Source organism: Corvus moneduloides, chromosome 3 (assembly GCF_009650955.1).
Source record: "Corvus moneduloides isolate bCorMon1 chromosome 3, bCorMon1.pri, whole genome shotgun sequence".
Classification (NCBI taxonomy): Eukaryota; Metazoa; Chordata; class Aves; order Passeriformes; family Corvidae; genus Corvus; species Corvus moneduloides.
The window spans coordinates 109,717,384-109,745,339 of NC_045478.1; the positions used below are offsets into that span (position 1 = coordinate 109,717,384).

At 49.4% G+C, this 27,956-nt stretch overlaps 1 protein-coding gene across 5 annotated transcripts; it reads right to left on the minus strand.

Annotated features, from left to right (window-relative positions):
* Positions 1 to 1,232: 1,232 nt before the first annotated feature.
* On the minus strand, positions 1,233 to 27,855 carry LOC116441852 (TOG array regulator of axonemal microtubules protein 2-like). Of its 5 annotated transcripts, none has more exons than XM_032104226.1 (13): positions 26,651 to 27,850; positions 25,549 to 25,700; positions 24,302 to 24,463; positions 22,078 to 22,210; positions 20,277 to 20,382; positions 19,280 to 19,515; positions 17,625 to 17,777; positions 16,311 to 16,428; positions 15,249 to 15,352; positions 12,311 to 12,515; positions 10,912 to 11,128; positions 7,864 to 8,313; positions 1,233 to 1,506 (listed from the first exon to the last, which is right to left on the minus strand). In XM_032104226.1, the coding sequence occupies exons 1-12, from the start codon at positions 26,662 to 26,664 to the stop codon at positions 8,078 to 8,080; spliced, it is 1,836 nt and encodes a 611-aa protein (XP_031960117.1). In that variant the 5' UTR covers positions 26,665 to 27,850; the 3' UTR covers positions 1,233 to 1,506; positions 7,864 to 8,077. The 5 variants fall into 5 exon arrangements, with proteins under 5 accessions (XP_031960117.1, XP_031960119.1, XP_031960121.1 ...); XM_032104227.1 differs by lacking the exon at positions 1,233 to 1,506 and adding an exon at positions 7,234 to 7,403; XM_032104228.1 differs by lacking the exon at positions 24,302 to 24,463 and having other exon boundaries at positions 26,651 to 27,852.
* Positions 27,856 to 27,956: the final 101 nt, after the last annotated feature.

The following is a 27,956-nucleotide window of genomic DNA, read 5'->3' on the forward strand; positions in this document are numbered from 1 at the left end:
GAAGTGGTCCTATTGAAGCAGTGATCCTGTAGAAGGGTCTGGTCTTCAGCTGAAGGTCCAGTAGTAGCTCTTATCCTCTGGGAATCCAGTAGGGAAGAGCTGCTTGTGCTTCAATCCTACCTGATTATATCCAGGTGGGAATGCTTGGCTCCTCCCCCTGGGTGGAGCATCTCCCAATGGGCTGATGTAATTCTGTGAGTCATGGGGTGGGTCATTGATTGTCCATTAAACAGAGATAGCCCCCAGAGGGATTTATCCAGGATGAGTCATGGTAGGAGATCAGGAACACAGCCCCATCTGTTTTAACAGCTTGTGAAGGTGACAATAGAATACATACTCTTGGTTGCATCTTACACTGTAACCTAGGACATATTCAATCTGGTTTTACTGATAACCTTGACAGTGAATTTTTAAGCAATCTCAAACACTCGTTCGTAACAAGCCTTGGGAGCATGAGGTACAGGGCTGACATTGGAAAGCAGGAGAATCACGCTAAAGTGACGAGTTTAAATGTCCATTTCACTGCTCTTCTATTTATTTCACTCGATTAAGCCAAGCCAAGCTTTTCTTGGAGGCAGAATGTGTGTGGGATGTACTACGCCATTACCCCATAACTCTGGGCTGAATGGCACCCAGGCTAGGGTACAGATTTGAGGAACCCTTGTCACCTGTTCAATAACCTCACAGTCCGCTCATCCTTCTGCAAACAAGTTGCAAACAACGCCGTTGGACTGCTGTCCTGGGTAAATATACATACAGATGCCTTTTCCAAAGCAGTGCCTCTTTTCCCAGTGAAATACACGTCCTCTTCTTACCTATGGAATTGTGATTGAAGACACCTCTGAGCCAGATCTGTCTGACATTGCAAAGGAGCAAAGCTTTGGGATTTGGGCACATTCTCTTTGTTGCTTTGCTCAGGCCTTTTGTGAGCACAGAATAGATCGAGGCAGAAAACTGGAGACTACACAGGATCTTCTGGGTCCATTGTCCCCCAAACATGGTAATAGGTGGCCCCATTGTAATGCTAAATAACAAACAGCAGCACAAATGACATGAAGAAAACATGGCAAAAGAGGAAGAGGAGAGGCGCTGTGAGGAAAGAATACCGTGAGACAGAGGCACGTTGAGTCAGCTGCACTCTGACAACCTCTAGGCTAGCAGGTCTCACATTCTCGGCTTGTTTTTCTTAAAAATTATTTTATTTAAAACAAACAAAAACAATCAAAATAAAATATATACTGTTGAAAATCTATTTTCAAAATTTAAAAGATAAAATGATAACACATTTATTCAAACCTACATCTACATGTCAGAACATATGTACATCTGTAACTACAAAGCCTAATGTATAAATCCAAATCTTCAAACATTCTTCAGACAGGCAGAACCCTCTTCCTGAGCTCGAGGAAAGAGAGCTCTTCTGGACAGGAGGCAAGGGCTTTGTCGGTTAGGGAACATAGGAAATGTCCAAGGAAAACTTCTTGATAAGACTGTAGCCAGTCACGCCTGCAAAGTGGAGACACAAAATATAACAGAGGCCACAATGACAACATAAAGCATCTGAAGCTACAGTATTTCATTGGAGAGATTCCCTGGAAACTTCTAAAGAGCTGCACAGGGAAACATGCTCCTGCCAGCAGCCACTTGAGGCAGGACCAGGGGGACACCCTGACCCACTTGCACAGAGCCAGCACAGGAACAGCCTGGCCTCTGGGCTGCCCTGGGACAGCAGGGAGCCCAGAGGCCTGTGCTTTCCAGGAATGGCTCAGCTGCACACGCACCCTCCTGCTCCTCTCCCGGCCCCACAGCTGAGCAGCCCTACAGCTCCACGGGGCACTGGGAGCAGCACAGCTCAGTGCAGGGGGCACATGCAGGGCAGAACTGTTCCCTGGCAATGTGCCCAGGCTCTCTAGGCTGGCACAAGAGCCTTCCTCCCGCCAGAGAGCGGCCCAGCTCCCGCCTTACCTCTTTGTGAGGCTGAGCCATGCTCAGCCTTCACCTTGTGCTCCCTGGCAGTGACCCCGGGGGCAGCGCTGCTCAGCTGCCCCTGCCGGGGCTCCTGGGCCAAGGCCCCCTGAGCAGGCTGCGAGCGGAGACCTGCACTGCCAAGGCCGGGCTTCCGCGCATCCGTCTTCCAAGCCGAAAAGTTCAGCCAGTTCCCTTGGGAACAGAGGCATCCCAGGTCCTATCACACACCATGAATTTTTTCCCTTCTTCCTCTGGGTGTTTGTTGTAGACTCAGAAGAAGCTGTGGATCAGGTACAAGGGAAGAAGTGAGTTAGTTGAACTCCCACCTTTACAATCACCACAACTAATGGGTGAGGCACTCGAGGGGTTATTTAAATATTGAGAAGATCGCTTTGTTTTTATTTTTCATGAAACTAGCATCACTATAATTGCTCTGAACTGTATGGAGCTGGCAGGACAGGAGAGAGAGATTCCACTACTTTGCTTCTGTGCTGCTCATGGCTCATCCACTACTTGGGGATCCCTTTCCTTCCAAACAGTTGCCAACCCACAGGGGTCTCTAGAATTGGACAATTCCACCTAGGAAGTAATTGCTTTCCAAAGCCAGTTTTCAAGGCCTTTGTTTCTGTAACTCCCCCTCAGTTCTCGGTTGGGTTTTGTTGGTGGTTTTTATTTCTCTTTACAACAAAGGCAGTGCTGGGACACAAACAATGGCACCACGTGTTAGAAGCAAAAGAAGATTTGCAATCAAATTTAGATGTCCCCACTATTCAAGCAGCCCATATCTGTAGGGAACACATTGTTCATGCAAACGTTCCAGCTTTTCTCTGCTTTGTTGCTCCAGGGGTTTATTCCCTGCTTTCCTTCCTGCAGAGACACCCAAACCCAACATAAACATGACCTGCCTCAAAACATTTCTGGTCTTCGCTAATCCTGACAATTCAAAATTTTCTTAATGGAAATGGCACGGGGCAGGTTAATCTGAAATGCTCTCCATTGGAGCTTTTAAAACTCAGAGAACTAATCATTCTGTACAGGCCTCCACCGATGATAAAATCGTGTGGCAGCCAAGCAGAATAACTGTCTTAAATCAGGATTTTTTTCCCCTGTAGAATGGTCAGCACAATTATAAAAGCGTAACAGGTAAGCTTCATGAGATCGCTCATTTCTAGTGCAGAATTAATCCAGCAAAAATGTCACCTTACATACTCAGCAATTCTTCTCCCCAGATGCATTCAGCATTCCAGCTGCATATCAGTAATTAAGGAACCATTCCAAAGGGGCCGTGCCCAGGATTTGGCAGAACTAACCCTGAGGCAAGGGACCAGTGCGTCTGATCCCTTTTTCTGCATCAGCAAAATTGTTTCTTCAAATCTCATCTCTCCTATCATTCCATGCCCAGAGATGGCAAAGGAACAACAACACTGGCATTGAGGCTTTGAACTTGAAAGCAGGGACTGACACACATGCACCAGACACCTCATTTGGCCTGGCACAACTCTTCTTGTCAGGGATCAGGCAAGGCAGGGAGGGGGGACAAGGCAGAAGGCATCTCCTCCCCCAGCCTCAGCCTGCAATACTGACACGGGCAGAGAGAGTCGGGGAAGAGATTTGCCATCGTGAACCTGCCATAGGTGGCTTTAGGCTTGTGCTGTCAGAGGATGACAAACTCTGATCCTGCATAGGCTGCATCCATTTGGAAGTCTCCTTCCCCTTAATTGGAACATTCACAAGGCCTTTCTGTCTAAGGAGGTTTCCCTATTTCTCCCCGTGCAAAACCAGGCAATGTCCATGAATCTCCTTCAGATCTCAAAGGGCTCAGCACAGAAACTGCCCCAAGGGAAGGTGTCCTCCTTCAAAGGCAGGAGGAAGGAGTTGGAACATTTCTCCTTTCATGCTAAATGTCTTTTTTTCTCTACTAATTATGACCTTAGAAAGGGTGCAGGGAGATGAAAGGCATGTGCAGGATGGAGAGGAATGTTTTCTTTTCCTGTGGCGCATTTCCCGAGCCCCAAGGTACCAGTGCAGCTCCTGGAGTAATTTTCACTGCACCACCGGAGCACACTCCCAGTGACCAGGCTCTGGGAGAGTGCACTGAGCCCATCAAGGAATTGAAAGGAATTTGAAGACATTTAAACCAGGATGGTTTTCAACCAAACTGTCACAATGCCACCCCTGGGTCAGCATTCCAATGGTCAGTTTAGGACAGACATGCCCTGTACCTACCTGCATGTTCAGAGTTCTTCTCTTTGCTTCTGCTGCTGGATCTTGGCCTTGAGAAAATGGAGGACAAAAGAACATATGAGCACGTAGAAAGAGAAGGGCATGGAATGTGTGTAGCATCAAAGGAGGCAAACCTTCTTAAGCATGGTCCCCCTGATGAAGGAGGAAATGCAACACATAAACCCAACACGATGCAAAGCTGAGGAATTGTCCTTAAGCTTTCAGGTGCTGGAGTCCCACAGAGCTTGCCAAGCTCCGGCTGAAACACAGCAGTCATTCTTCAACTTGCATCAGACCTGCCCAGTTCTCTCCTTTTGGAGCCAAGTGGCTCCTACAGCCTCTGTGAAGCAGCAAGAGCTGCTGAGCTGAGACACAAGTCTGTATGGAGGGCAGCTACTTTTGTTCTCCTGCCCAAGCTTGACTTTGCCTGCTCATGCCTTACACTGGTGACAGTCTCGGGCTACATGGCGTCATAGCACTGCTCTCTCCTGAGAATGACAGTACACCTCCTTGCTCTTTCAAGGACAAAAAGGCCTTTTCCAACTCAGCTGCTAGGTAAGGATATTCCGATTGCACTTTAAAAGCCCTACGGACGCTTTTCAATTGGAATGATACTTCTGTGACTCCTGCTTTATCCTTGTCACTAGGATAAGCTTGACAGCTACATTTTCTCACACATATATCCAAGCCAATATCTTTGCATCAGGTACAGTCCTATAACTCTTCTCTAGCACCTTGCCCTCTTTGATCTTAAGCCCAGATCGAAATACTAGACATGGATCAGATGATACATCTGTACCCCAAGTTTTATCTGGGCTCTGGTTTCACGGTGGAGGCCCAGGCACAGAGAAGTCACGCCTGACATTTACAGAAGCAGCACCTGAATTTGCAGACACCTCCTCAGTAGCCAATATTTGCCCTGACATATCCTCATGGCTGCAGAAGTTGACAGGCAAGGATCACAGTATTCAAAGAACCGCAGTATCCAGATCCATGCAATACAGTTCCCAAATGACAGCACAAACACCACAGAGGGAATCAGTAGCCAAGTCCAGCAGAAGGACCTGTTCTGAGGTGCTCTTAAGCCCTGCCTCCTCTTCCCCACAACCACCTCTGCTCTTAGGGCATATGGTGTTGGCTTTGCCATTGTGCTGGATCACCACAGATGGGCAAAATGGGGAATACACTGAGGTTTGCCTAAATACATGGGAGAGATGACTGTGGAAAATAACCTCACGAGACGGGAAGAGCGAGGCGAACAGCACACTGGAGCAGCAGACACCTTGGCTTACCTCATCTCCTGGGACTCCTGGAAATCCAGCTGCGGAGAGCTTGGGACAGACGCTGCCGCACTGCTCACAGGGGGACTCACTGCCTTGCGTATTGGGGGGATCAAAGGTGGTCCCAATGACCCCTTCTTCATATCCCCACCTCTGGAATGCACAGGCATCAAGGAAGCCTGGAAAGAGCAGAAGACTCAGATCAAGCAACCAGCCTTGCCCCCATTCATGCCTGAAGACATTTAGCCATGCTCTTAGCTGGGACCTGGCAGAGATGTCAAACTGATGGAGCAGCTTGGTCTAGGACAGGGAATGGAAAGGGAAGTGCTGAGGGAGAGACCATGTCCCACATTTGCCACCGCTATCCCTGTGCTCACTTCTCGGGAAATGTGGCTACATTCCCAGATGGCATCCACATGTTTGGCACCAAGATGTTCTGCGGTGCCACTGCCTCCACTGGCCTTTTGGATCGTATGGGAATGGCCTTGGATCCCTATTCTCTCCCTGTCTCTAAAGCACCTAACAGCCAGTGCGGATCTCCAGCCAAGTCCCCACAAAGCCATCCTGCAGGATGTCCAAACCTGCTTTTCTCAAGCCCCTCATTTCTGCTGCTGCTTCCCTTCCCTCGTACAGTTCCCCAGCAGCCTTTGAGCCCCGATGCTGCTGAGCTCTGGGCATGCTCGGTGCTCTCCAGCTCCCACACATCCATCATCTCAGGCTCACTGGCATTTAGGAAGTTCTGCTGAGCTCCCTGCCCTGCTGCTCTCTGGAAGGCCTCTGCCTGCCCAAGTTGCTCCAGGGCCCCCATGCCATGTCCAGCAAGCGGGGTGGAGGCAGCGGGGGCAGATGCACACCCTTCCTTAGGATCCCATTGTCCCTGGCACAGCTAAAGAGCCAAATCAGGCCCTGTTCAAACTTCAGTGGAAGGATCAGTTCCTCTCAGGGATACGCTGGGCCCTTTCTCAGCAAGGCTGGAATCAAGTACACAAGCCTTGGGTTGGACATTCTGTTTACCAAAGCTGTTGTTCATCTGCCTCCTCCTGCACCCCACAGGCAAACCCAAAACAACTGCAGGTCCTGGCCCTGCTGCAAAGGCAATCGTGGGGGTGGGCTCTGGGCTGCTCTCCCCATGGCCACCTGCCATCCCTTCCCTCTGGACAAAGCCATGCCAGAATGCACAAAGCTGCCCAGAAGCTGATGAAGTCTACAAATAGCATCAGAGACAACTGGGCACAAGGGCATGGCTGTACAACTCAAAAGCTGACACAACCTGGAACTGACTTTGCAGGACTGCCTGTTCCAGCAAACACCTTTCTCCGTCCAAACCGGACACAGCTGACAGAGAAACACCACCAAGACACAGAGATGGTTCACACATACCCGTAGTTTACTAAATCTAGAAGGATTGGTTCACAAGATTGGCCAACTTCAGCTGCTCTGACTGCCTGTTGGTGTTTTCTCAGCCATAAGACAGAGCAGGAGCCACAAGAGAGCCAGAAACCATTCAAAGACCTCCCCTGCTATTGATACCCGCTGAGGACATGAAGCCTGCACTACACACCCACTGCAAAGACAGCCTGAAGTGCAGTGTCCTGCTGAGCTCTCCCTTTGCTCAGCTGCTTCCCTGGGCTCACACCACAGCAAAAGGTCTCAGAGCTCTGCCTACAGCACATAAACTGAAAATACACCAGACAGGACTTAGGTTGGTGCTTACCGTATGTCCTTTTCCCTCTGAACTCAGCTCCTGCTGTTTTCTACTGTCGTCATCATCATTGCCGGTGATAGTTTTCCCATTCTCCTGCTCTCCACTACATATTTTGTTTGTGTTAGAAGAAGGAGGGCTCTCCGGGATGGGAGGCAATGGCTTGAAGGGAAGGAGCATAGAGGGAGATGCCACGGTAAACTTCTTGGCAAGAGTGTAGCCAGTCAGTCCTGCAAAATGGAGACACAAAATATAACAGAGGCCACAATGCCAACATAAAGCATCTGAAGCTACAGTATTTCAGTTGGAGAGATTTCCTGGAAACTTCTAAAGAGCTGCACAGGGAAACATGCTCCTGCCAGCAGCCACTTGAGGCAGACCAGGGGAGACACCCTGACCCACTTGCACAGAGCCAGCACAGGAACAGCCTGGCCTCTGGGCTGCCCTGGGACAGCAGGGAGCCCAGAGGCCTGTGCTTTCCAGGAATGGCTCAGCTGCACACGCACCCTCCTGCTCCTCTCCCGGCCCCACAGCTGAGCAGCCCTACAGCTCCACGGGGCACTGGGAGCAGCACAGCTCAGTGCAGGGGGCACATGCAGGGCAGAACTGCTCCCTGGCAATGTGCCCAGGCTCTCTAGGCTGGCACAAGAGCCTTCCTCCCGCCAGAGAGCGGCCCAGCTCCCGCCTTACCTCTTTGTGAGGCTGAGCCATGCTCAGCCTTCACCTTGTCCTCAATTGGAAGTTGCTTCAGGCACCCCATGCCACGACTAGGAAGGGGGGTGGAGAGAGCGGGGGCAGGTGCACACCCTTCCTTTGCATTCTGTCCTTTTTGGCACAGCTAAGAAGTCACGTCCGGAGGTGTCCAACTCAGCACTTTGTCATCTCTCTGCAGGTCATCGAGCCTTCACCAGCCCAAAATGTCGGAGAGGTTTTCCCGCACATGCGGAGGCTGGCTGGCAGCATGCTTCCTCAGCTTGGCGCCCATCACCTTGTAGAGGGCGCAGGCAAGCTTGGTGACCACAGTGCGGACATTGGCGCTTCGGACAGGCAGCGCCTTGTTCCCCAGGAAGGACCAGAGCACGGGCAGGGCGTAGCGCTGGACGACTTCGGGGCTCCTGGGATAAACCCATGCCACAAGCGCTGCCGGAAGAGAGACACAAACTTCTTAACCACCAGCCTTAATGCAAACAAGGATCTACCTCTAGTTGTGATTTTGGGAGTCTCTCTGGCTAAGATCAGTGAAATAACAGAGAGAGCCCCATGATCCAGAAATGGGCAAAGCAGCTGAACATCCCCAAAACAGAACCACCAAGCCCTCAGGACTAATTTCTCCAGATCCGAGCCTTGTACCTGTGGCACACTTCACACCTTTACTAAATCATTCCACAATCTGTTTCCGGCATGATGAATGACCAAAATGTCAAATTGCTGTTTATTTCCATTTAGAAGTTGTCTAAACCCACTGCTGAAGGTTTGAAAGGCACTTTAGAGAGGAAATTGAGAGATTTCTAATAAAAAGGATGACTCCGTTTTTGTGACCTGGCTTAATTAGCAGTGGATTTAGACCCCGCTAAAGCAAGGCTATAAATAAAGCAAGGCTATACACTGTCTTCTCTAGTATATATTGAGGTTATCATTTTCCCATCCCTTGGCTATTGCTGACATAGCAAGCTCCTCTGAGCAATCAATTATCAGCTGCATTTGGAGCATTTTGGGCAGCGCTGACATAGGAAGACCCTGACTGCACACCCTGAAATGCTCAGTCCAATGGCACTTCCACAGCACAGGCAGGGAGCCTCAGCACTCTGCTTCTGCCCCTCTGCCCCCAAAGGCTGCCTTGCACAAAATCCGTGCCTCTAACATGTGTGCTGAGTTTGGACCTAAGCTGTGACCCCCAGGCACTGCAGGCTTCCGCCTCAAAACTTTCCAAGAGCAAAGCAAGAATTCTGTGAGGACAAAACAAACCGATCCCCTGAAACAGCATTTGCCACCATTTTCCCTAAAGGATCAGAGCTGTCCCTGAGCTTCCAAGAGAGGAGCCAGCTTGGGAATTTTTAGCCCCTCCCTTTCCTGGAGGCAGCTTCTGAGATGCCCCAGTGAGAGCTCAGCCCCGAGGCCGAGTGCCGCCCCCATCTCAGATGCTGCACACCTCTGCAGCAGCCAGGGAAAACCTGCCCAATACACCTTCCATGGGTATTGGGCAGGAGGGACAAGCTCAGCACCTCCTGATTTGGAGGAGCCACTCTAGTGTCTATTCACTGGCATTCCCTGTAAATTCTGCCTCGGAAGACCTCTTGCCTTAGAAGGGGAGGCCATACCTGAGAGATGCTCTGTGACATCCAGCAGAGCTTGGCCCTTCAGTTCACTCCTGCGGTGGCTGAACTCTTTCAGCAGGGATACTTTATCTACAAGGGAAACACACGTTTCTGCTCTCTCTTCTGAGGTCATAAGAGAAAGGACAGTGGGGAGGGAAAGGGCAGGGGCAACTACATTTTGTAAAAGAAAGGAAATTCCTGCCGATTTTTGAATCCTTTTCTTCTTTCCTTCCAGCCTACTTGGGAGGATTTTAAATTCCAAAAGAAAAGCTCTCCTTTCACATTTTAAATCCAAAGTTGTCTGCTGTACCAGGAGCTATGTTAAACATTTCACATCAGGGACCTCAAGACTTCAATCACACGTAAGCAGTGAAAAGGTTTTGCATCCCAGAGCTTTGCAGAAGTGATCTTCTCTCTCCCCTATGGAAAAGGGTGAGAAGGCTCCAAAATTCACACCTCCATTCCCACCTGAAGGATAAGCTGTTTTTAAATTGTCAGGTTACCTGTGTGGATCTAGGGACAAGACTCCAAGTTACTCATACAAGAGCTATTAGTGCTCAGTGCCTCAGTAGCCTGTGGGTTTCTGTAACATCTGTGAAATCAGATCTTGGCAGAGAGACTGGAAAATGAACTGATTTCCCAATACTTGACCGGCGTATGTATTTTGGTTTTCCTTGTGCCTATCTGTTGCGGTTTTGGGGGTCTTGTTTGAATTTGCTGTTGCCTGCATTGGCCTGCAAGCCTCCAGTCCTACCACTCTAATAAGCCAAGGCAAGCTTTTCCTGGAGACAGAACGTGTGTGGGATGAAGTTTGGTCCCTCACAGGGTCACCAGGGCTGGCAGTGACAAAGCAGGCAATCTGCTTCATTGGGAACCACTACAGAGCTACACCCCAGTGTGGGTTTCAGTAGCAGGGTATTATTAAGAGCTCCTTTCCTGCATGAGATACAAAAAGGAGGTCCCAAATGATCTTCATGCAAGCATGCAGTAAAGAACTGATCCTGCTGTCCTAATGAAGCTAATGCCTATGATGTGGAGCCTTCCAGGAGGCTGCTCTGCAGAGGTTCTGATGCGCCAGTGTCCCTTCATGCCAACAGCAAAGCTATTCATTTGGGAAGTCAAATGGGGCCCAGGCAAACTCCAAAAATCCCTTTGGCCCTGAATTCCAGCAAAGCTGTAGTCCAGCACTTCCTCTTCAGACAAGCAGCACAGAGCCAAGGGCTCCTGGGACTTTTGGGAAATGCTGATGCACATTCAAGCCTGGTGGGGGACTGGTGCGTAAGGACTGCACCTGCACAGCTTCTGGTGGATGTCAGCTGGAGGTTTCCACAGACAACAACAGCTGTCAAGGCACTCAGCGTTCTCTTGACTCACAGAGGCAGAGACACACTTGAGGAGAGTCCATGCCAGGGCTCAGCCTTACCTAAGTGAGCCATGGATTCTTCCAGCGCTTTCACAGCTGCGGCATAAACCCCGGGGTCCTTTGAGTTTAGGTTGTTTGTTATTCCTTCAACCAGACAGATGATCACCGGGTTTAAGCCATCTTTCAGGATGCCTACGATTTCAGCCAGCACGTCCAGCGCCTTCTGCTTCACTTTCTTGTGCGTATCACCAAGTCTCGGGACAAAATAATCAAAAATCTGTGAAGAGAACAAACAACATGAAAGCTGGATTAAAATGTCCTTGTTTGAGGAAGGGACGCAGAAGTGAGCACTCAGCAATGTAAAAGATGAAAGTGATCCTTCCTGTCAGGTCAGCACTTGCTTGCACAATTTCCCTGTTTTCCTGTGGGCCACTCTCTGGAATGGTTGCGCAACCTCATGCTGGTTGAAAGATTTTCATATATTTTGAAGAGCTTTGGGTGGGGACAGGATAGTTCCTATGGTGTTTCTCTCCACATTTCAGTCATTAAATTCATCCCATTTATTGATGCAAAACAGTATCTTTGCTTTCGAAGTATGCAACCAGATATTTACAATGCCCCTTTTTCTACACAGTTGCCTCAAGTTCTGAGGGCAGTTACGATTTTGCCAAAACTATGGCTGGAGGAGATCCAGGTTTTGTTCCATCTGTCTCAGAACCTGTGTCTGGAGAAGTGCAGGGCTCTGATCAACTCTTCCAGGATCCAGACCAATTGTCTACCTAGCAGGTAGACTTCTGAAATTTAATGTGCTGGACCGCTCTCATTAGAGCAGGTTCAGTCCCTTGACAGCCACATTATCAGGCACCATTTTCTGGACAAAGGGAAAAAGCAGCTGCTGGGAGGAGAAGGAAGAGATCTGTCCCTAGCCATTTCCCTCCTTTTCCAAAGAGAAAAAAAGACCCCCCCAAGAAGGGTGAGCACCGTCTTTACCAAGAGGACTAGGGATGCCGATGGAAACGAGTAACCAGAGTTGTGCCTGTGCAAGACAAGATGGAGTTTACAGAAGTATCCTTTAAAAAACTTGGTTTAAACCAGCCCAGCCTGATACTTCTCTTCCCCATCCAAACCCATTTTTTTGTCTAGAGAATAATTGCCACGCTTTCAGTGGCTGGATTCCCTTCACTTAACCCAAGTGGGAGTAGGAGACAGCAGAAGTTACACCAGCAGAAAACTCTGTCCTCATCTGATGAACAGCATCAATAGGCACCTGCCAGACAAATACATCTGGACCGAAAGAACTTGTCCTGAAGCGTGGACCTGAATTAAATATTTCAGGGTAAGAGGCAGCAGCCTGTCCCACACAGCCAGGATGTAGTGCCAAGACACACTGAATTAACTTTCCTGCTACAGGCTTGGGAAAGGAGCTAAAGGAAAGGAACAGTGAAGACACCCTACATACTTGGACAGTGTTAGTGGAGACGAGCTGGGGGCTGCTTTTGCACAGGTCTAGGAGGAGTGCCACTCCTTCCATCCGTGTCTTAAACTCCTTGGCTTCCAGGAGATTGTACAGCTTCTGGAGCGACTCCGTTTCTTCCACAGCCGGAGGTAACGTGACCTGGGCTTTTGGGCGGCGTAGGAGGCGTCCATCAGAGGTAGACTTCACCCTGGAAAATAAAACCAAATGCGGACCTGTTGGTGATCATACCTTCAGTTAATTGTGAGCAGAACATCTTGGGGAGGTTTCCTAATGATGTGATTTCAAGCTAGAAAATCCTGATCTGAAAACAATGGGAGACCTCATGACAATCTGTCATGGGTTAGCAAGCATAGTCCCGGAAGTGATGTTCTTGCAAAGGAGTGCTTACAGCTCCTTCTGTGACCTGACAGAACCTATCAGCTGGCCACTTTGAATATGGACAATTCTTTAAGCCACTTAAAGTTGTGACCGCCTCTGTGATCCACACTTAAGAACAGGAAACCCCGAGGCAGACTCTCTCTGTCTTGTTTCCGGTGCTGGGACAGGTGGCTGCGGGCCCCGTGTGGGGGCCAGCGGGCCCGGCCCAGGCCCTGCTCAGGCCAGGCCGGGTCGGGCCACGGCCATCCTGGAGCCGACGGGCCCTGTTCCACCCGCGGAACCCCCCCCACAGCAGGGCTGTGGGCAGCCGGAGCGGCTCGGCTCCCCCTCTCCAGAGCTGCCAAGATTCAGCTAAAGCTGCACGGCTGTCTGGCAGAGGTCATGTGACCAACAGCGATAAGCCACATTCCAGCTGCAAGGCCTAGGTGAGATTAACCCTTTTAGTGCTATGAAGAGCTGAAAACCGGAGGGAAGTGAAAGAGGAGATGCTTAAAGCTGAAATTCTGTTGTGAAGCTATGATAGATCAGAGTACCTGCTGTAATTTCATGAAGGCATGGGGGGTGGAGCATTCAACTTGTGAGCAAAAGCACCTGCGCTGAGATAAGCAGATGCTGACGCAGCTGTAATTTCATGAGAAGTTTGAACAGGGAGAGATGGAAGTGATGAGGACTTTTGCTCCAAATGGAAAAAGAGAAAACCTCAGGTCCTAGAGATGCCCCCAGAGATAGTTCTGAAGAGGAAGATGAGGAAGACCCTTTGCTTCCAGGGAAGGAGAAGGGCCTCTATTCTTAGAAATGAAATGCTCCCAGAGATGGGTGAAGAGAACTTTTGTTTCTGAACGGCTCAACCTTAAAATTTTACCCCAGCAATTCAAGAGTGGACCCTCGAAAGCAGTTGTGGGAAAAGCTGCAAGACGGGGGAAGGGACTCACATGCGAGCAGAGAACCAAGCCGGGCGGCTGGCTCCTTGTGATAATGTTTTCATAGCATGGGCAAGAGACTCCTCTTCCTAAATGGACTGAACAAGGTTATTATGGAAGTGGTAAACAGACTGAACATCTCAAGGGCTGTCTTTTTACATTATCACTGCGAGAAGGGAGAAAGGCGGGGGGAGGAGAAGTGTTCTGAAGGCGTGGTATGACTTTTTTTTTCTTCTTTTAGGTCTGTTAATAAACTTCTTTCTATTCTTTCAAGTTTGGTGACTGCTTTGCGTTTCTCCTAATTCTTATCTCACAGAAGGTAAATAGTAATGAGTATTTTGGAACAAACCACTACACTAAATTGGTTTATCTGCCTGGTTACAAACAAAACCCGCTACACAATCATTACAGGAGACAATCTGCAAGCAACATTCTCACCAGTGCTTACTCAGGAAAACCAAGGATGAGATGCATCTCACTTATCTCCAGACGGCTTCCCAGGTACACATGTCGCACTGCTTTGTGAGGAAAGAGAGACGCTACTTCCAAGTTTAAATGCCTCATCATGAGGGAGGTGTGTGTCTTATAATAAGGAAACTCATCCCTCTGGAGAAGTGTCTCTACAGCAGGCATGACAATCTGGAAAAGTAGCTCAGATGCATCTGAACAGATGGATAGGGGCATATCTGAAGGATCCAGAAAATCCGTAACAGGGATAAAAACAGAAGCCAGACATCCCAGCACTACGCTCACATGATTGCTTCCCTAGAGACTAGATCCACAGCTTAACAAACCCACTGGGAACAACTCTCTTGGATCAGCCTGTCTCTTCCATGGGCATGGGAAGATCCTGACTATGCTACTGAGGCATGTGGTCACTCTCCTGCCAGCGCTGAGCATGACAGAGCTAAATAAATCCCCTCTGTTATCAGAGGACAACAGGTACAAGTAGCTCTCCCACTGGCAGGAAGAGACAGCAAGGACCAAATTCCTGTCTCAAATGCTGATTGCAGCACAGGGGGAAATAAACCAAACATGCTGTCCATCAAGCAAACAGTATGAAGGACAGGAATGTCAAGACAAAATGTCCACATTGAGACACCTGTTGACCAAAGTTGCTCAGGAACTGGCTTGCTACTTACTACTCATCTTGGTACTGTCTGAGGGTAAGAAAACCATGACTCAGGAAGGCCAAACCACATGCATGGGAAGTGCTTTTTTGGGGAACAGGCATCTTGCTTCTAGACTGGGACTTCTCATCAAAACACCCATCTGAAAAAGACTGCTCTCAGAGGAAAAAACCCTGCTTGAATTTACTTGTCCCAAGTGAGGCAGCGGAGACATGGCCCTCTCACAGCCTCCACAGCACTGTCCTTGCCACTGCACTGGATCTTCTGAGCTGCAACCAATGGGTGTCTTTTTGTCGCCCATTTTTTGTGGAAACCCTTCCAGAGAAGTTGTGTTCAGCGTAATGCAGAAGGAGACATTTTTTATGATAGAGCATTTGTAGGGAAAGGAAACAATCTCTGGCACAGGTCATCTCCACCAGAAAGATTTTCCTGAGGAAGAGACATGTAAAGCTTGCCACGTGCTTTGTCACATCTAACTAAAGTGCTCAGTACCGTTTACTAGAAGGCAATGTGGCCTGGGGCTTCTTCGAGCCATCGCTCCTCTTCTTCACAGGCTTCTCGACAGATGGGTGTTCACCCTTCTGCGTTTCCATCCCCTACAAAGGCATAAAGAAACCCCATGGATCTTTAGAATGTAAAATAGGAAATTACCTGTTTAAAACACAACTTATAACCAGGATCACTGCTACCAAGGCTTGGGCAAACCTTTCCGAACTTACAGAAGGAAACAGGCCAGAGGTTCAGTGATGCCAACTCTTTGTTTTCAATAGCCCAAGGCAGGTTATGGCTGCTACCATACTGAGCAGCAGTCTAAAATCCCCAATTCATTCCTCTTGAGCATAAATGGGAATAATGCAAACTGGTAGGGAACTAATGCTCTTAAAGGAAGCTGCAGAAAAATTTGGACTCTTTGGAGGTTGGCCCATTGTGTTGGAAGTTGATTTGGTTCCACACTCACTCTCCCTGTTGCTGCACAAAGGCACACTCCCTTCTATAATGTAGGTAAAAAGAATAAAAAAATAACCCAGGCAAACAAATGATTTTCCACTGGATGCTGCTGAATTCACCAAGCTTCTTCCAGCTGCACAGGGCATGACAGCAGGGCAGTATTCCCAGAAGACAGATAGTAATTGTAGGAATTGGGATTGACTGGGACTGGACTTTTGTATATTTGGAAATTTTCTTGGCACTACTGCTTCCTGTGTCTTTTGCAAAGACTCTGTTATCTCCAGAAGCACTGTTCTCACTTAATTGCGTCACTGGGGGCAGAGTAGGGATAGTGGGGTGGGGGGTTATGCTTAAATGTAAACCCATTTTCTCCTCTTTCCCTTCCCTGTTTGTGGCCAATATTCAAAATATCCAATACCCCACTTTTCCTCTAATATTATCAATTCCTTTGTGCTCTGCAGATGAAAGGGCTACGGATCAACAGTTCATTCCCAGGAGCAAAATGATTTGGCAGAAAAGGAATGAGATAAGATTAGGTATGTTTGATCTCATATCAGCAGTGGCAATACTTGCACAAAGGAGACATTTCTCCTACCAAGCACTTACTTTCTTCTTCATTCTTGTCAGAATATCTTCCAGGTCACGGGTGGAAAGAGATTGTTCCAAAAGCCTTTTAAAGTTTTGGTGATTCAGCATCATTTTCACCATCTCCTGTCCATAATGCCTAAAACAAGAAAGAAAGAAAGAAAGAAAGAAAGAAGAAAGAAAGAAAGAAAGAAAGAATAGAAGGTGAACAAACAAAGGAGGAGCTGTTAACAGAATAAGCTGATACCTTAAACTCAGCAGCTGCCATACCTGCATGAGAAGGCATTACCTACTCAGCAAAGAGAGAGATTTACCTCCACTTGTCACTGCACAGTGCTGTCAGCTGAACACAAGAGGCAAGAGGAGAACGTGGGGCAACAGAAAAATACAATCTCACTCTGAAACTGTGGGTGCGCTTCTGTGGCATCGAAGGATCCCAGGGAACAAGCAAAACACCTCTGCTTTGAGTCAGAGCTTATTAGCAGTGTCTTGCTGCCATTGCACAGTAATTTGCCTTTCTTTAACTGGCAGGGAAGCCAGGACCAAATGCCTCATGCTTGCTTTTGATTATTCTATACCATATGTATGCACAGGGACAGCTAGTTGCTCATGCGTTCTTGGCAGCTATTAATGGGAATTGAATCCTCAAAGTGAGGGGATTTGGGTGGTTTGGGTTGATTTTGCCACTAGGAAACCACAGTTTTCTTCAAGAAGCAATTTGGAGGTCATTCAGCCACAGATAAGAGCATTATAGAAATCTGCAGAAGAGGTTTAGAAAGACTGAATACATTGGCTAAAGACCCCTGGAATATTTCTAGGAAAGTCTTAAGTTAATGAGAAATAGATGTATGCGATCCTTCAGTGATGAACATTAGCCAACATTTTGGCTTTGTCTTGTGCACCTAAGGCCAAGCAAAACTGTTTGACTGGCTCATCTGATGGCTCTTTTGATCTCAGGAAGGAATCATTCAAGTCCCAGGAAGTTGGCAATGCTCCCTCTTGCGGGACAACCTCACGTTCCCCAGCACAGTCATTTCCCCAGACAAGCCAGGGCAGTGGTCACAGCACCAAGCCTGACAGAGCTCAAGAAGCCTTTGGACAATGCTCTCGGGCACATGGAGTGACTCTTGGGGGGCCCTGCACACGGGCAGGAGCTGGACTCGATGACCCTGATGGGTCCCTTCCAACTCAGCGTATTCCGTGACTCTGTGAACCTCATCCACACAGTGAGGGAACTTAATATTTCCTTTAGCTTCCACTCTTTTGTGGTTTTGCCCTTTACAGCCAGACACCCAACAGTTTTCCTGTTTTAGGAGGTGAAATGAAGATCATTACCTTGTGTCCTTGTGACAGTCCTGAGCAAGCGTCCCTGCCGCGTGCGCCAGCCTCTCAGCCCTGGGCGTTCCTGCGAGCTTCGTGACTCCAGTTTTCTCCATCAAGGACAGGAGGAGTTGGGCCGCGCACTTCCGCACCTGGACGTGGCGGCTCCTGGGAAGAAGAGAGCGGACACTGGGGCACAGGGAGCAGAGGGACACAGCGCAGGCCTTGGCCAGAGCATGCTCCCTGTCATTGCTGGGGGAAGGAGGCCTGGGTTCTCCCTGACACTTGGGACACCTGTAGAAGGTTCTGTCCGCAGAGAAACACAAAGTTAGCACTGTACAGAAGGACTGCCTGCAAGCAAGAGTGAGGAATTCAGTCTCCCTGCACTATCTGATACTCAATGTCTTTCCCCAAATTCACTCTGAGAAAGAGGGAAATTAAAGACAACCCAGGCTGACCCATCAGGGGCCAGCCACTACACAGACAGCCGCAGCAGGATTGAGGATATTTGCACCCATTTACCCCCAAATCTGCAGACCTTGGGAAAGAAACAAATGCAGGGAAAACACGCTGTGGGACATGAAGTTGCAGAATATTCCAGCAATGCAGCCAGTTTCTTCTGTGAGGCTTGGCAAGAGATACATCTGAACGTTTCCCCCTTTTCCAAAGCTGAGGAAAGGGTGGCAGTCAGTTTAGCCAGCTTGTCCTGTTCTAGACAGTGTCTCTTGGGGACTATCAGGCCCAGCACCAACACTTAAGGCAGCACCTGCTTCAGCTGTCCCATGGCAGTCGGCCTGTGAAGGTGCCTGTACAGTGATTCATCATCTCAAGGCTAACATGAGACATCAGTTTGAATAGCAAGTGGGGCTCTAAGGCCAGGACAGTCCTACAAGACGCCTCTTGGCAGGAGCTGCACCTGCTGTGCAGGCTGTGCCACACCCAGCACGTTCTCCCCCATGTGCTCCATGCCCCAGCAAGAACCCTCCTTACTTCTCAAGTGAATGGCATAAGGAGGATGCATGGTTTTTCCCAAGGCCTCTGTGGTTAGGGCTGTGAAATATCAAAGAGCGCTCACAGCTGCAGTTGCAATTGTCCCTCTTCCCACAAAACCACAGGGCTCTATCCTTAGCCTTTGCAGGCACTTTCACTTGCCCACCATTCACCACATCTAGGCAACTCGGACAGACTGGGAGAACTCCAGGAAGCAGCAGCAAGCTGAGTCAGGGGAGGTTGAGGTTGGATATCAGGAAAAAGTTTTTCACCCAGACGGTGGCTGGGCACTGGAACAGGCTCCCCAGGGCACTGGTCACAGCACCAAGCCTGAGAGAGTTCAGGAAGCCTTTGGACAATGCTCTCAGGCACATGGTGTGACCCTTGGCGTGTTTGTTCTGTGCAAGGCCAGGAAGCTGGACTCGATGAGCCTGATGGGCCCCTTCCAACTCAGCATATTCTACAGCTCTGTGATTCTGTCAACTAAAGGGCTGCACGAGGGCAGAAATAGGTGACAAGAGGAAAGAAGTGAGGTTGATTGGAGAATCAAGTCACTGAGTTCACAGAAGATGCAGGATACAGGACCCTTCCCTCCCACCATTCCCATTCTCTCTCTCAGCCCTTCTCCCCCCCCCACACAATAGAAGGTGAAGAATATCACTAAGAGAAGAAGAACCTACTGGACTCCACTGTCCATGAGAGCAGTCATTGCTCGTGCAGGAGTCACATGCTCCACCATGACTCCCAGGGTGTGACTGGCTGCTTTCTGAACAAACTCTGGGGAGTTCCACACCATCTGGAGAAGGACCCGAGCAACCTCATCCACCTCCGAGTCCATGTCCTTCTGCAAGGTCACAAAGAGCTCTCCAAGAGTGACGATTGCAGAGTAAGACACCTTTGAGCGAAGGTTGGTCACCTGGGGAAGTCATGAGGGGAAACATAAGAATCACCTTGAAAAGAAAACCAGTTGCCTTAGACAAAAGTCCCAGGAAATGACAACACTTCCCGCTGTGTCCAGGGGAACACAAAAGCACAGGCAGAGCAGAAGAGCACAAGCACAGAAAGGCACTTTACTCTGGCACCTACTTGTGCTAGGCCTCAGGCCTGCTTCCTGCAGGCCTAAAACATATTCTTTCACTTAAAGTGTTCTACTTAACTCTTCTGGAATGTCCACTGCTTTGGTTTTAGGCCCTTTTATTCAAAAAACAAAGAAACAAATTAAAGCAAGGGCTGCTCTCAAGCCATAAAGGCACAAGTCATAAAGACAAAAGAGTCATTTGCTCCTGTTTGAAAAAGCAACAGCAGCAGTTGAAGCCCTCAGCCAGGAAACAGAAAACACAGGCTCAAGTCTACAGACTAATTGGCAGTGTTGAATTACAGCTTGGGCAGAGATTTGGACTGCAGCAAATAACATAATTAGTGTCTCCGCTTCTGCATTTGCACGTTGCATTGTAATGGCAGCTCGCTCCAAGAGGAGAGTGTCAGATGCCCGACCTACCAGTAAATAGAGCTACATGTGCACACAGATCCTATAGAGAGCTGACAGACATGAGAAAGATAAGGTCTAGAAACAGAAATGAAGGCAGTCCCTGAGCACACAGGGAGATGAACAAGCACATATCTACTCTACACACCTGCGTATGAAGCACGGAGGACGATTCAGAACAATGTTCTTACCTCGTTGGTAAGTGCCAAGCAAACCTCACGAAGTCTACAAAGAAGGACTTCTGAGTGGGACTCAGCCAGGTGTTTGATGCTGAAGAGTCCCTTCTCCTTCAGCTCCCTGAAAGGCAAGTACCAAAAAGAGTGACTTTCTCTCCACCCAAGAGCTAGGCAGCACCCTCTGAATTTACCAGGCTGGCGGCTCAGTCAAACAAAGGGAGGTGCTTTTCAAGCAGTACTTGATGAGATCGTGGAACTCGCTGCCACAGGTTGCTGTGGCTGTCCAAAGCACACACAAATCCAAGAGGCAAATAGAGGGCTTTCAGAGTCTTCATTTGTGGCTGTTTAACAAGACAGCCTTTCTGAAGTCTCTGGCACATGAAGTCCCTATGTCAGTGCTTCCTGGAAGCTGTGAGACCGTGCCATGCTGCTGTTTCTTGTCACCTCCCTGTACCTGTCCCTGAGACACAGTCCCATTGGGCTGTGTCTGGGGCATTTGCCTTCTTTGCCAGCCCCAGCAGGCAGTTCAGCAGTGAGAGTCTGCACTGGCACTCTGTAGCTGAGTTTCCACTCTGCAATCTAGGCCTGTCTGTCACCCACTCCACTCCACCTCACACATTCTCCAGGAAAGCAGCAGGATGCCCCAGAAGATTCCACACCAGGGCAAGAACAGCTGAAAGTCTGGCTTTTCCCAAAAGCCCCTACCTAAAACAACAGCAACATGTTATTTACAAGGTGCAAACAACTCCCTCTCTCAGCACTTGCTTTGGGCAGGACCTGAGCTACAGGAAGGCGCGTGATGCATCGGGGCTGCAGCGCAGGGCTGGCAGCTGATGCCACGGGCATCCCTGAGTGTCACCCGGACCCCCCCACAGCTGCAGAAGCTCTCTGCACCTCACAGGGCACCAAACAGAAATGGGGAAGAGAAAGCAGAAGAGACAGGGCAGAGCAAAGGCGACTGCACAAGGAGATGCATCGCGGCAGATTTTTCATGCTTATCCCAGGGTGAATGGAGTCCTTATCCCAGTGTGAATGAAGCATCCAGCAGTGAGTAGATGATAACCCAGACATCAAAAAGACAACCAATATCACCTAACATTTGTGGGGTTATCACCTCTGGGCCTCTACAGGCCTCCTTCTGTCTGTGTCTAAGTTTGGGACACATTGTGAGTATTGACAAAACATCTCAGGCCCATATGAAGCAGTGAGAAGGAAACAGTTGACTTGCAAAAGTGCAAGATTCCTAGAGGATTTTATTTCTTTTTCCTTCTCTTCTGCCATGAGCCCCTCAGGACTAATGACAGGCTGAGTGACTCTATAGCACAACTCAGTGCATTTCTCAGAAAGAAGAACTCCCTGTAGCTGCTCCTGGGACTCACATGCGGAAGGTCACAGGCAGACCCTGACTCCTGCCACTGCTGCCAGCAGTGGGGCCAGAGACAAATCTTACTCAGTGCCACTGGGCCCCGAGGCACCCAAATCTCTACACTCCAAACTGCTGCCATCCTGCTTCTGGCTTCAGCCAGCAAATCATCTTGTCCCACAGCTTTCTCTCTTCCCTCAAGATTTCCTTTGCAGCTCCACAGAGCAGCAGGCAAAGCGAGGAAACAGCACGGACCTGCTGCAGCTGGAGCACTGCTGCAGACCAAGGCCAAGAAAAGGCTGCTCTCAAATCTTTATCCTCTCTCTGCTCTGGAGTGGTTTCACTGGTGCCCCTCGGCCCTCTGGGCTGTTGGGGCTCAGAGGCACTAGCAAGATGCTCTCCTAACCTACCTTAACGCTAAGAGGGAGACAGAGTGAACGGGGCCTTTCTTACCAGTCATCGCTGCTGAGCAAGGAGAGTGCCTCGAGCAAGGACTGCTGTGGCTCCAAAGAGGCTCCGTCCTTCTGCCCCTTCCCACGGAGCGGCTCCTCTCGGCGCTCGGCACCAGTGGCCGTCTGCGGGGTCACTGTAAGGAGAGGGTCAGCCATGAGCGCTGCAGCCCCGGGCAAGGCACCCCGCCATGGAGCGGCCTGCAGCCCCATCTCCCAGCCAGGCTTCCATGAGGTACAAACTGGCACTGGCTCAGAGAATTCCCTGCTCTCTGGCTCCTTGCTTTCTCCCAGCCCCCCCAGCTGGGCACAGCTCCTTGGCTCAACCTGACAATTGCCCACACAGCGCCAGCTCCCAAGTGCCACAGGTACCACAGCCAGCGGCACGTTCCTGAGGCCGCAGAGCTCCCACTCCCTGTGAGACAGTGCCCACCAGCAGGACTTGCTCCCCACGAGGGACCCCTCAGCTGCCTCTCCTGTCTCAGCGCCCTGATTTCCCCGAGCCCTGAGGACAGAGGCACTCTGCAACTCCCTGAGGAAAGACCTGCAGCTGCCTCGTGACAGCACCAAGCCGAGCCTGAACAACCGAGTCCTGCTGGGCCCGGCTGAATCCCCTCAGAGCAGCTACCAGGGAACAGCGATACCTGACCCTTCACACCTCACAGCGCCTCTGTTCCCATTGGCTTCAAATATTCTAGACAGAGGGCAGCTGAGTGCACTTACATTTCAGCCTGCTCTTGGGAAGGGAGTAGTTCATGGATTTTGTTCTTTCCTAAGCATCATGAATCTTTACTATTTCAGTAAAGTACACACTGGCTGTATTTCAAAGATGCTGAGGTGAAATGTGTTTGTCCTCAAATGGACTTGTGTGCACACTGTGCAAGCCTAAGCTTTCTCTTGTGGAAAAATGGAATCTCTAGTCCAGATGGTTGATAAAAAAGCCTTCCAAATGCAAATTGATGATAAGAATACGTAAATACAGATGCAAATTGTTGGCAGACACAATCTCTTGATAGTCAGTTTACAAGGTATGAGAAAATTCAGATGATAAATGCATTTCTTAAGAAACCCATTGGTCATCCAAAGGACTCGTTGATCATAAATTTCATGTCATGCACTCAACAGGTCGTTTTCTAATGTGTACAATGGAAACATCTGAGCTGTCTCAAATGATGGAGTTTGAATATTGCACAGAATCTAGATGAACTGGTCTAGACTCTGTAGGGGTTTTGTGCTACCCTGCATGTTCTCACACAGTATGGAGGAAGCATAACATCAAAAATATTCAGATGGGAGCTAATCTGGCTGTCACTGGTGTACCCCTGTCACTGCCATCAGTGGTGTCACTGCAGAAGGATGTGGATGTACACATCTATATTCAATAGGAATGGGGAGCCACGTCAGGCTAGTTCTGGTCAATTGTGAGCATGGAAGTAGCATGACTAGAAAAGAGCACTCAAAGTATCATTCCTAGCTCCCTTCTTCTTCTCTCACCCTACTCAGGATCATAGCACAGGCAGGCTGCCCTCACAGGAGAGGCAAGGAGCCACAAGGGACTATGTGCTGTGTATTCACTGCGGGCAGCAAACAGCCTGGGAGCACCAGGCAGCCCCTCCTGGCTGTCACCTGCTACACAGGCCGCTGTATTTGGGTGGGGTGACACAGGAGGCGCTGCTTGTTCCCTCTTGGCATTGCAGGCCGTGGGATGGCAGCGGCGAGAAGCCATTGGGCACTTCTGGGAGCAGCAGCACGGCTGCACCAAGTGGCTGACTGCCATGCAGAGACAACCCTTGCTGGGAGAGCAGGAAAGCTGGCTGCAGAGGCGGACAGCAGCACAGGCAGAGGGCCAAGATGGAGAGTGGACAATTGATCGTGGTGGTACTCGTAGGTGCACAGTGAGCACACCCTGCCAGACTGCCCCGAGCTCATCCCTGCAGTTACAGCTGCCTCCTGGCACCAGTGCTGTAGTTTGCTCTATCAGCATGGGCAAAAGCCAGAGCTTAGGTCTTTACCACTACTTTATGCAGCTCAGCTTTCCAATGGATCAATAAGAACCAACTGCTCCAGTTACTGCCGAGCTGGAGTAACTCAAGAGTAGATTTGCTGTTCATTCTCAGCACAGGCTATGAACCCAAGATCCCAGCTGTGGTGGCTGAGGCAGGAGGCGGTTTGTGCTCCTTGTGCAAGGAAAACCGGTGCAGGAAAAAGCTGCTGTGGAGCAGGCTTACCTGAGGAGTTGCGTGGGAAGCTGCCGTCTCCATGGATGATGGGCTTCTTGGACAGTAAGGGCACGTTGTCCTGCTTCCTCAAGACCTTCTTCTTCAAGGCACTACCAGGGTGTTTCCTCTGCACACTGGAAGCTGTGCCATTGACAGGCGGTAGGCTAAAGCCTGCAGGGACCAAAGAGGAGCTTGGAAGTGGAGGGTGACAATGGAAAGGCCCAGAAACCTTGCTGGAGCTGGGTAACATCTCTTTGTTATCCCAAAGAACTTCAAGTATAACAGTGGCACAGTTACCATGGGAAAGTGATCACAGAATCCTAGAAGAGTTTATGTGGGAAGGCACCTTTAACCACCATCTAGTCCAGCCCCCACGAGCAGGGACATCTTCAGCACGAGCAGCTTCCTCAGGGCCCCATCTAACATGGCCTTGAACACCTTCAAGGATCGATCAACAACAGCTTCTCGGGGCAAACTCTTCCAGTGTTTCATCCCCTTCATTATAAAGAAATTCTTCCTAATATCTAATCGAAATCTACCCTCTTCTGGTTTAAAACCAAATTGCAGTGATGCTTCCCGAAGAAACAAGGAAACCCCAGTATTGCTTTGCTTTTGTTTTCCTGTTTCAGAGGCTGGCTGGGGAAGTTACCAAAAGAAAGCGCAGATAACCTTGCGTGATGCCCTCGGGCTGAGTGCTGCCTCCTGAGGTCCCTGCTGCTGCCCTGGGGCAGCGCACACAGCACTGCAGTCAGAGCCCCTCAGCCCGGATTCAGTCGGCAACGCTGCTTGCTCCTGGGGCTACAACAGAAGCACTGGCTCGGGGCTTCAGCACAGCTCTACAGCACCAGCTCCTCAGCAGGGAGTGGTGGGAGAAGGGTCTCTGGGGTTTTCATTAGAAGGAGTTGAATTTTGTTTCTTCCAGGTTGCACCTTGGTTGAAAAGCATTCTTTTGGACCCGCTTTTCCTGGAGGCTGCTATCCAGGAGAGAGTCTGAAGCCTCAGTGTACTTTGCAAGACAGAATTTTACACTCTGAAGGACTTCAGAGGGGAAGGTGGGAAGCTGATATTCTGTTACGGACTCAGTGAGGCCATGGGCAAGACACTTCATGCCTCTCCATTTTTCTTTGGGGACCGGAAATACATCCTATGCAAACTCCCACTCAGATGCAAATGTAACAGCCCCCCAGTCTGAGGGCAACACTGTGCAGAGGGCAAGCAAGTGATCAGAAAGGACCACAGGTGTAGCAACCACTTACTTGCTGCAGCTGCATCCCCGGGGTCAACTGTCTGTGGAGGCAGCTGCAAGGACGTTTCCTTTTCTCTCTCTGTCTTGATCTCTTTCTCCAAAAGCTCCATTGGCATCCGCTCTAAGTTCCTTTGAGCCAACATTGCCCAGTGCAGCACGGACCTACATGCAATGGGAATGCATCACAGACTGTAAGCAGAGACACACAAACCAGACACAACATCTCATCAGGAGCACAGAGTCCATAGAGTTCCACAGTCCTTGATGCAGCTCCATGTACATTCCAATGGTTTCTGAAGAATGTCTCCCGTCCTCACCTTGGCAATTACACACAGTGAGGTGGAACACTTTATTGCCATAACCTCCCACTGCTCCAAGGTACTGTTTCTCAGCCTATGTCAAGAGGCCCTGCTTGAAGCAAGAAAATCACAGGAGTGCTCCAAGACAGATGAAGAGCCCACGTGACCAGTGAGCAGGCAGTTCCCTTCCTACAGGCCATGGCAGGAGAATAAAAACCATGTGCAATACGCAGCAAGGAGGGGTAAGTAGCTGTTGCTTAACACTCATGGCCAGGAATTGCAGCTGTTTCTCACTTCTGGCTTCTGAAGGACTCAGCTGCTCTCGGAGACCGTGAGGCCAAAAAGAGGAGTCACGTGAAAACAAGTTGCAGAAACATTGATGTTAATGCATGGAAAAATTGAGAATGAGAGGGCTGTGAGATACAGCAAGAAAGGTAACCAGGAAAAATCAAACTCTCCCATTTTATTTTGCAGCCTTGCTTACACTCAGCATTAGAATCCTTGCTTCTGTGCTTCCCAGGATGCACTTTGCCCACATTCACTGATGTGTAGCTTGCTCTGCCATTCAGAACTTCTCTACAAGGGCCTTTGCACATAAAGAATGCTTCTGGCATGACCTTAGCACCATCTCCAAACCAGTGACCTTGCCACCACTGGAAATAGCCAAGCAATTGCTCTGTAGCTGTCAAATATATTCCCAAGAGAATCCCCATCCCCCAAGAGTGGAAGATTATGATTTTCAGGGACATTTTGGGCCTAGCACTAAACAGTCACTGGAAAGGAAGTCTGCTCATCCCTGTCCTTATCCCTCACCTTTCCAAAGCCATCCTTCAGGGCTTCGGCACTCGTAAGGCCAGCACTGGTGGGGTGATCCGTCTCCTTGGCCTGGCTCACTGGGAGGCCTGTTAATGGAAGCAAAGGTTCCTGTAAATCTCTGGCACACTTCAAGCCCCCAACAGCGCCATGCTGGGCAACAGGCAAGACAGCTTCCAGATTGCAGAGCTCTGATAAGACCCAGAGATTGTGTCTGAGAGCAGCAAGCTACATATGCCTAGAACCTCTCCCAATGGATGGGCTACTGCCACAGTGCACTGGCAGCAGACATGGCATTGCTCTGTGGCCAGCAGAATGAAACCTCCTGCATGATGGAAGGCCTCAGCCCTGGATGCTGGAGAGCCGCTGTGTTTGATAGAGAAGGGCAGAGACGGAGCTTGCTCTTGACAGAGATTCTTATCTGCCCTAATTCATGCTGATTTTAGTAAACATCTTCTTCCTGGTTCCTAAAAGAACTCCTGGGTTCTAATGCCCGTAAGCATTTAGATCAATATTTTCTTCTCTTTGTGGCAATATTTTAGAGGACATGAAAAGAAAAGCTTAGGATTGCAGGAGTGTTAGCCAAACGTGAATTGTGTTCTTGAAACTGGATAATTTGCTTTCCCCGAGGATTTTCATTCTAAACGGTGTGAGATTGGGCCACTTTCAGGCCAGTCTGACTAAAGGCTGATTTTCCTAATGGAAGTGGAACAATGTAGGTCATTTTGAAACACTCTCCAACAGAGCCGTTAAAGCTCAGAGGATGAATCACTCTTTACATGGCTTCACAGAGGATTAAAATCACGTGGCAGCAAAGTAGCAAAAAACCAATGTCTTAAATCAGGATTTTTTGCCCAGCAAAATGGTCAGCTTAATAATAAAAAAGAGTTAGATATGGGCTTTGAGGAAGGAGGGCTATTCTGGATTGGAGGCAAGGCCTTGGAAGGTAAGAGCATCTGAGAAGTTGACAGGGAAACTACTGACTCCAGGGTAACCTCCTTGGGACCAGTGCAGTCAGTCCCAAGTGCAAAGTGGAGACACAAAATATAACAGAGGCCACAATGCCAACATAAAGCATCTGAAGCTACAGTATTTCATTGGAGAGATTTCCCTGGAAACTTCTAAAGAGCTGCACAGGGAAACATGCTCCTGCCAGCAGCCACTTGAAGCAGGCTGTGTGAATGAAGAGACACTGGCACATCAGAACCTCTGCAGAGCAGCCTCCTGGAAGGCTCCACATCATAGGCATTAGCTTCATTAGGACAGCAGGATCAGTTCTTTACTGCATGCTTGCATGAAGATCATT

Bases quoted from the DNA above. Each gene is read 5' to 3' on its own strand.
- LOC116441852 (XM_032104226.1), bottom strand. The intron at 11,129-12,310 runs GTATGTAGGGTG...TTCTCTTCACAG, and splicing joins TCTCCACTAACACTGTCCAA to ATTTTTGATTATTTTGTCCC. The intron at 8,314-10,911 runs GTAAGGCTGAGC...CTCTTCCGGCAG, and splicing joins AGAATCCATGGCTCACTTAG to CGCTTGTGGCATGGGTTTAT.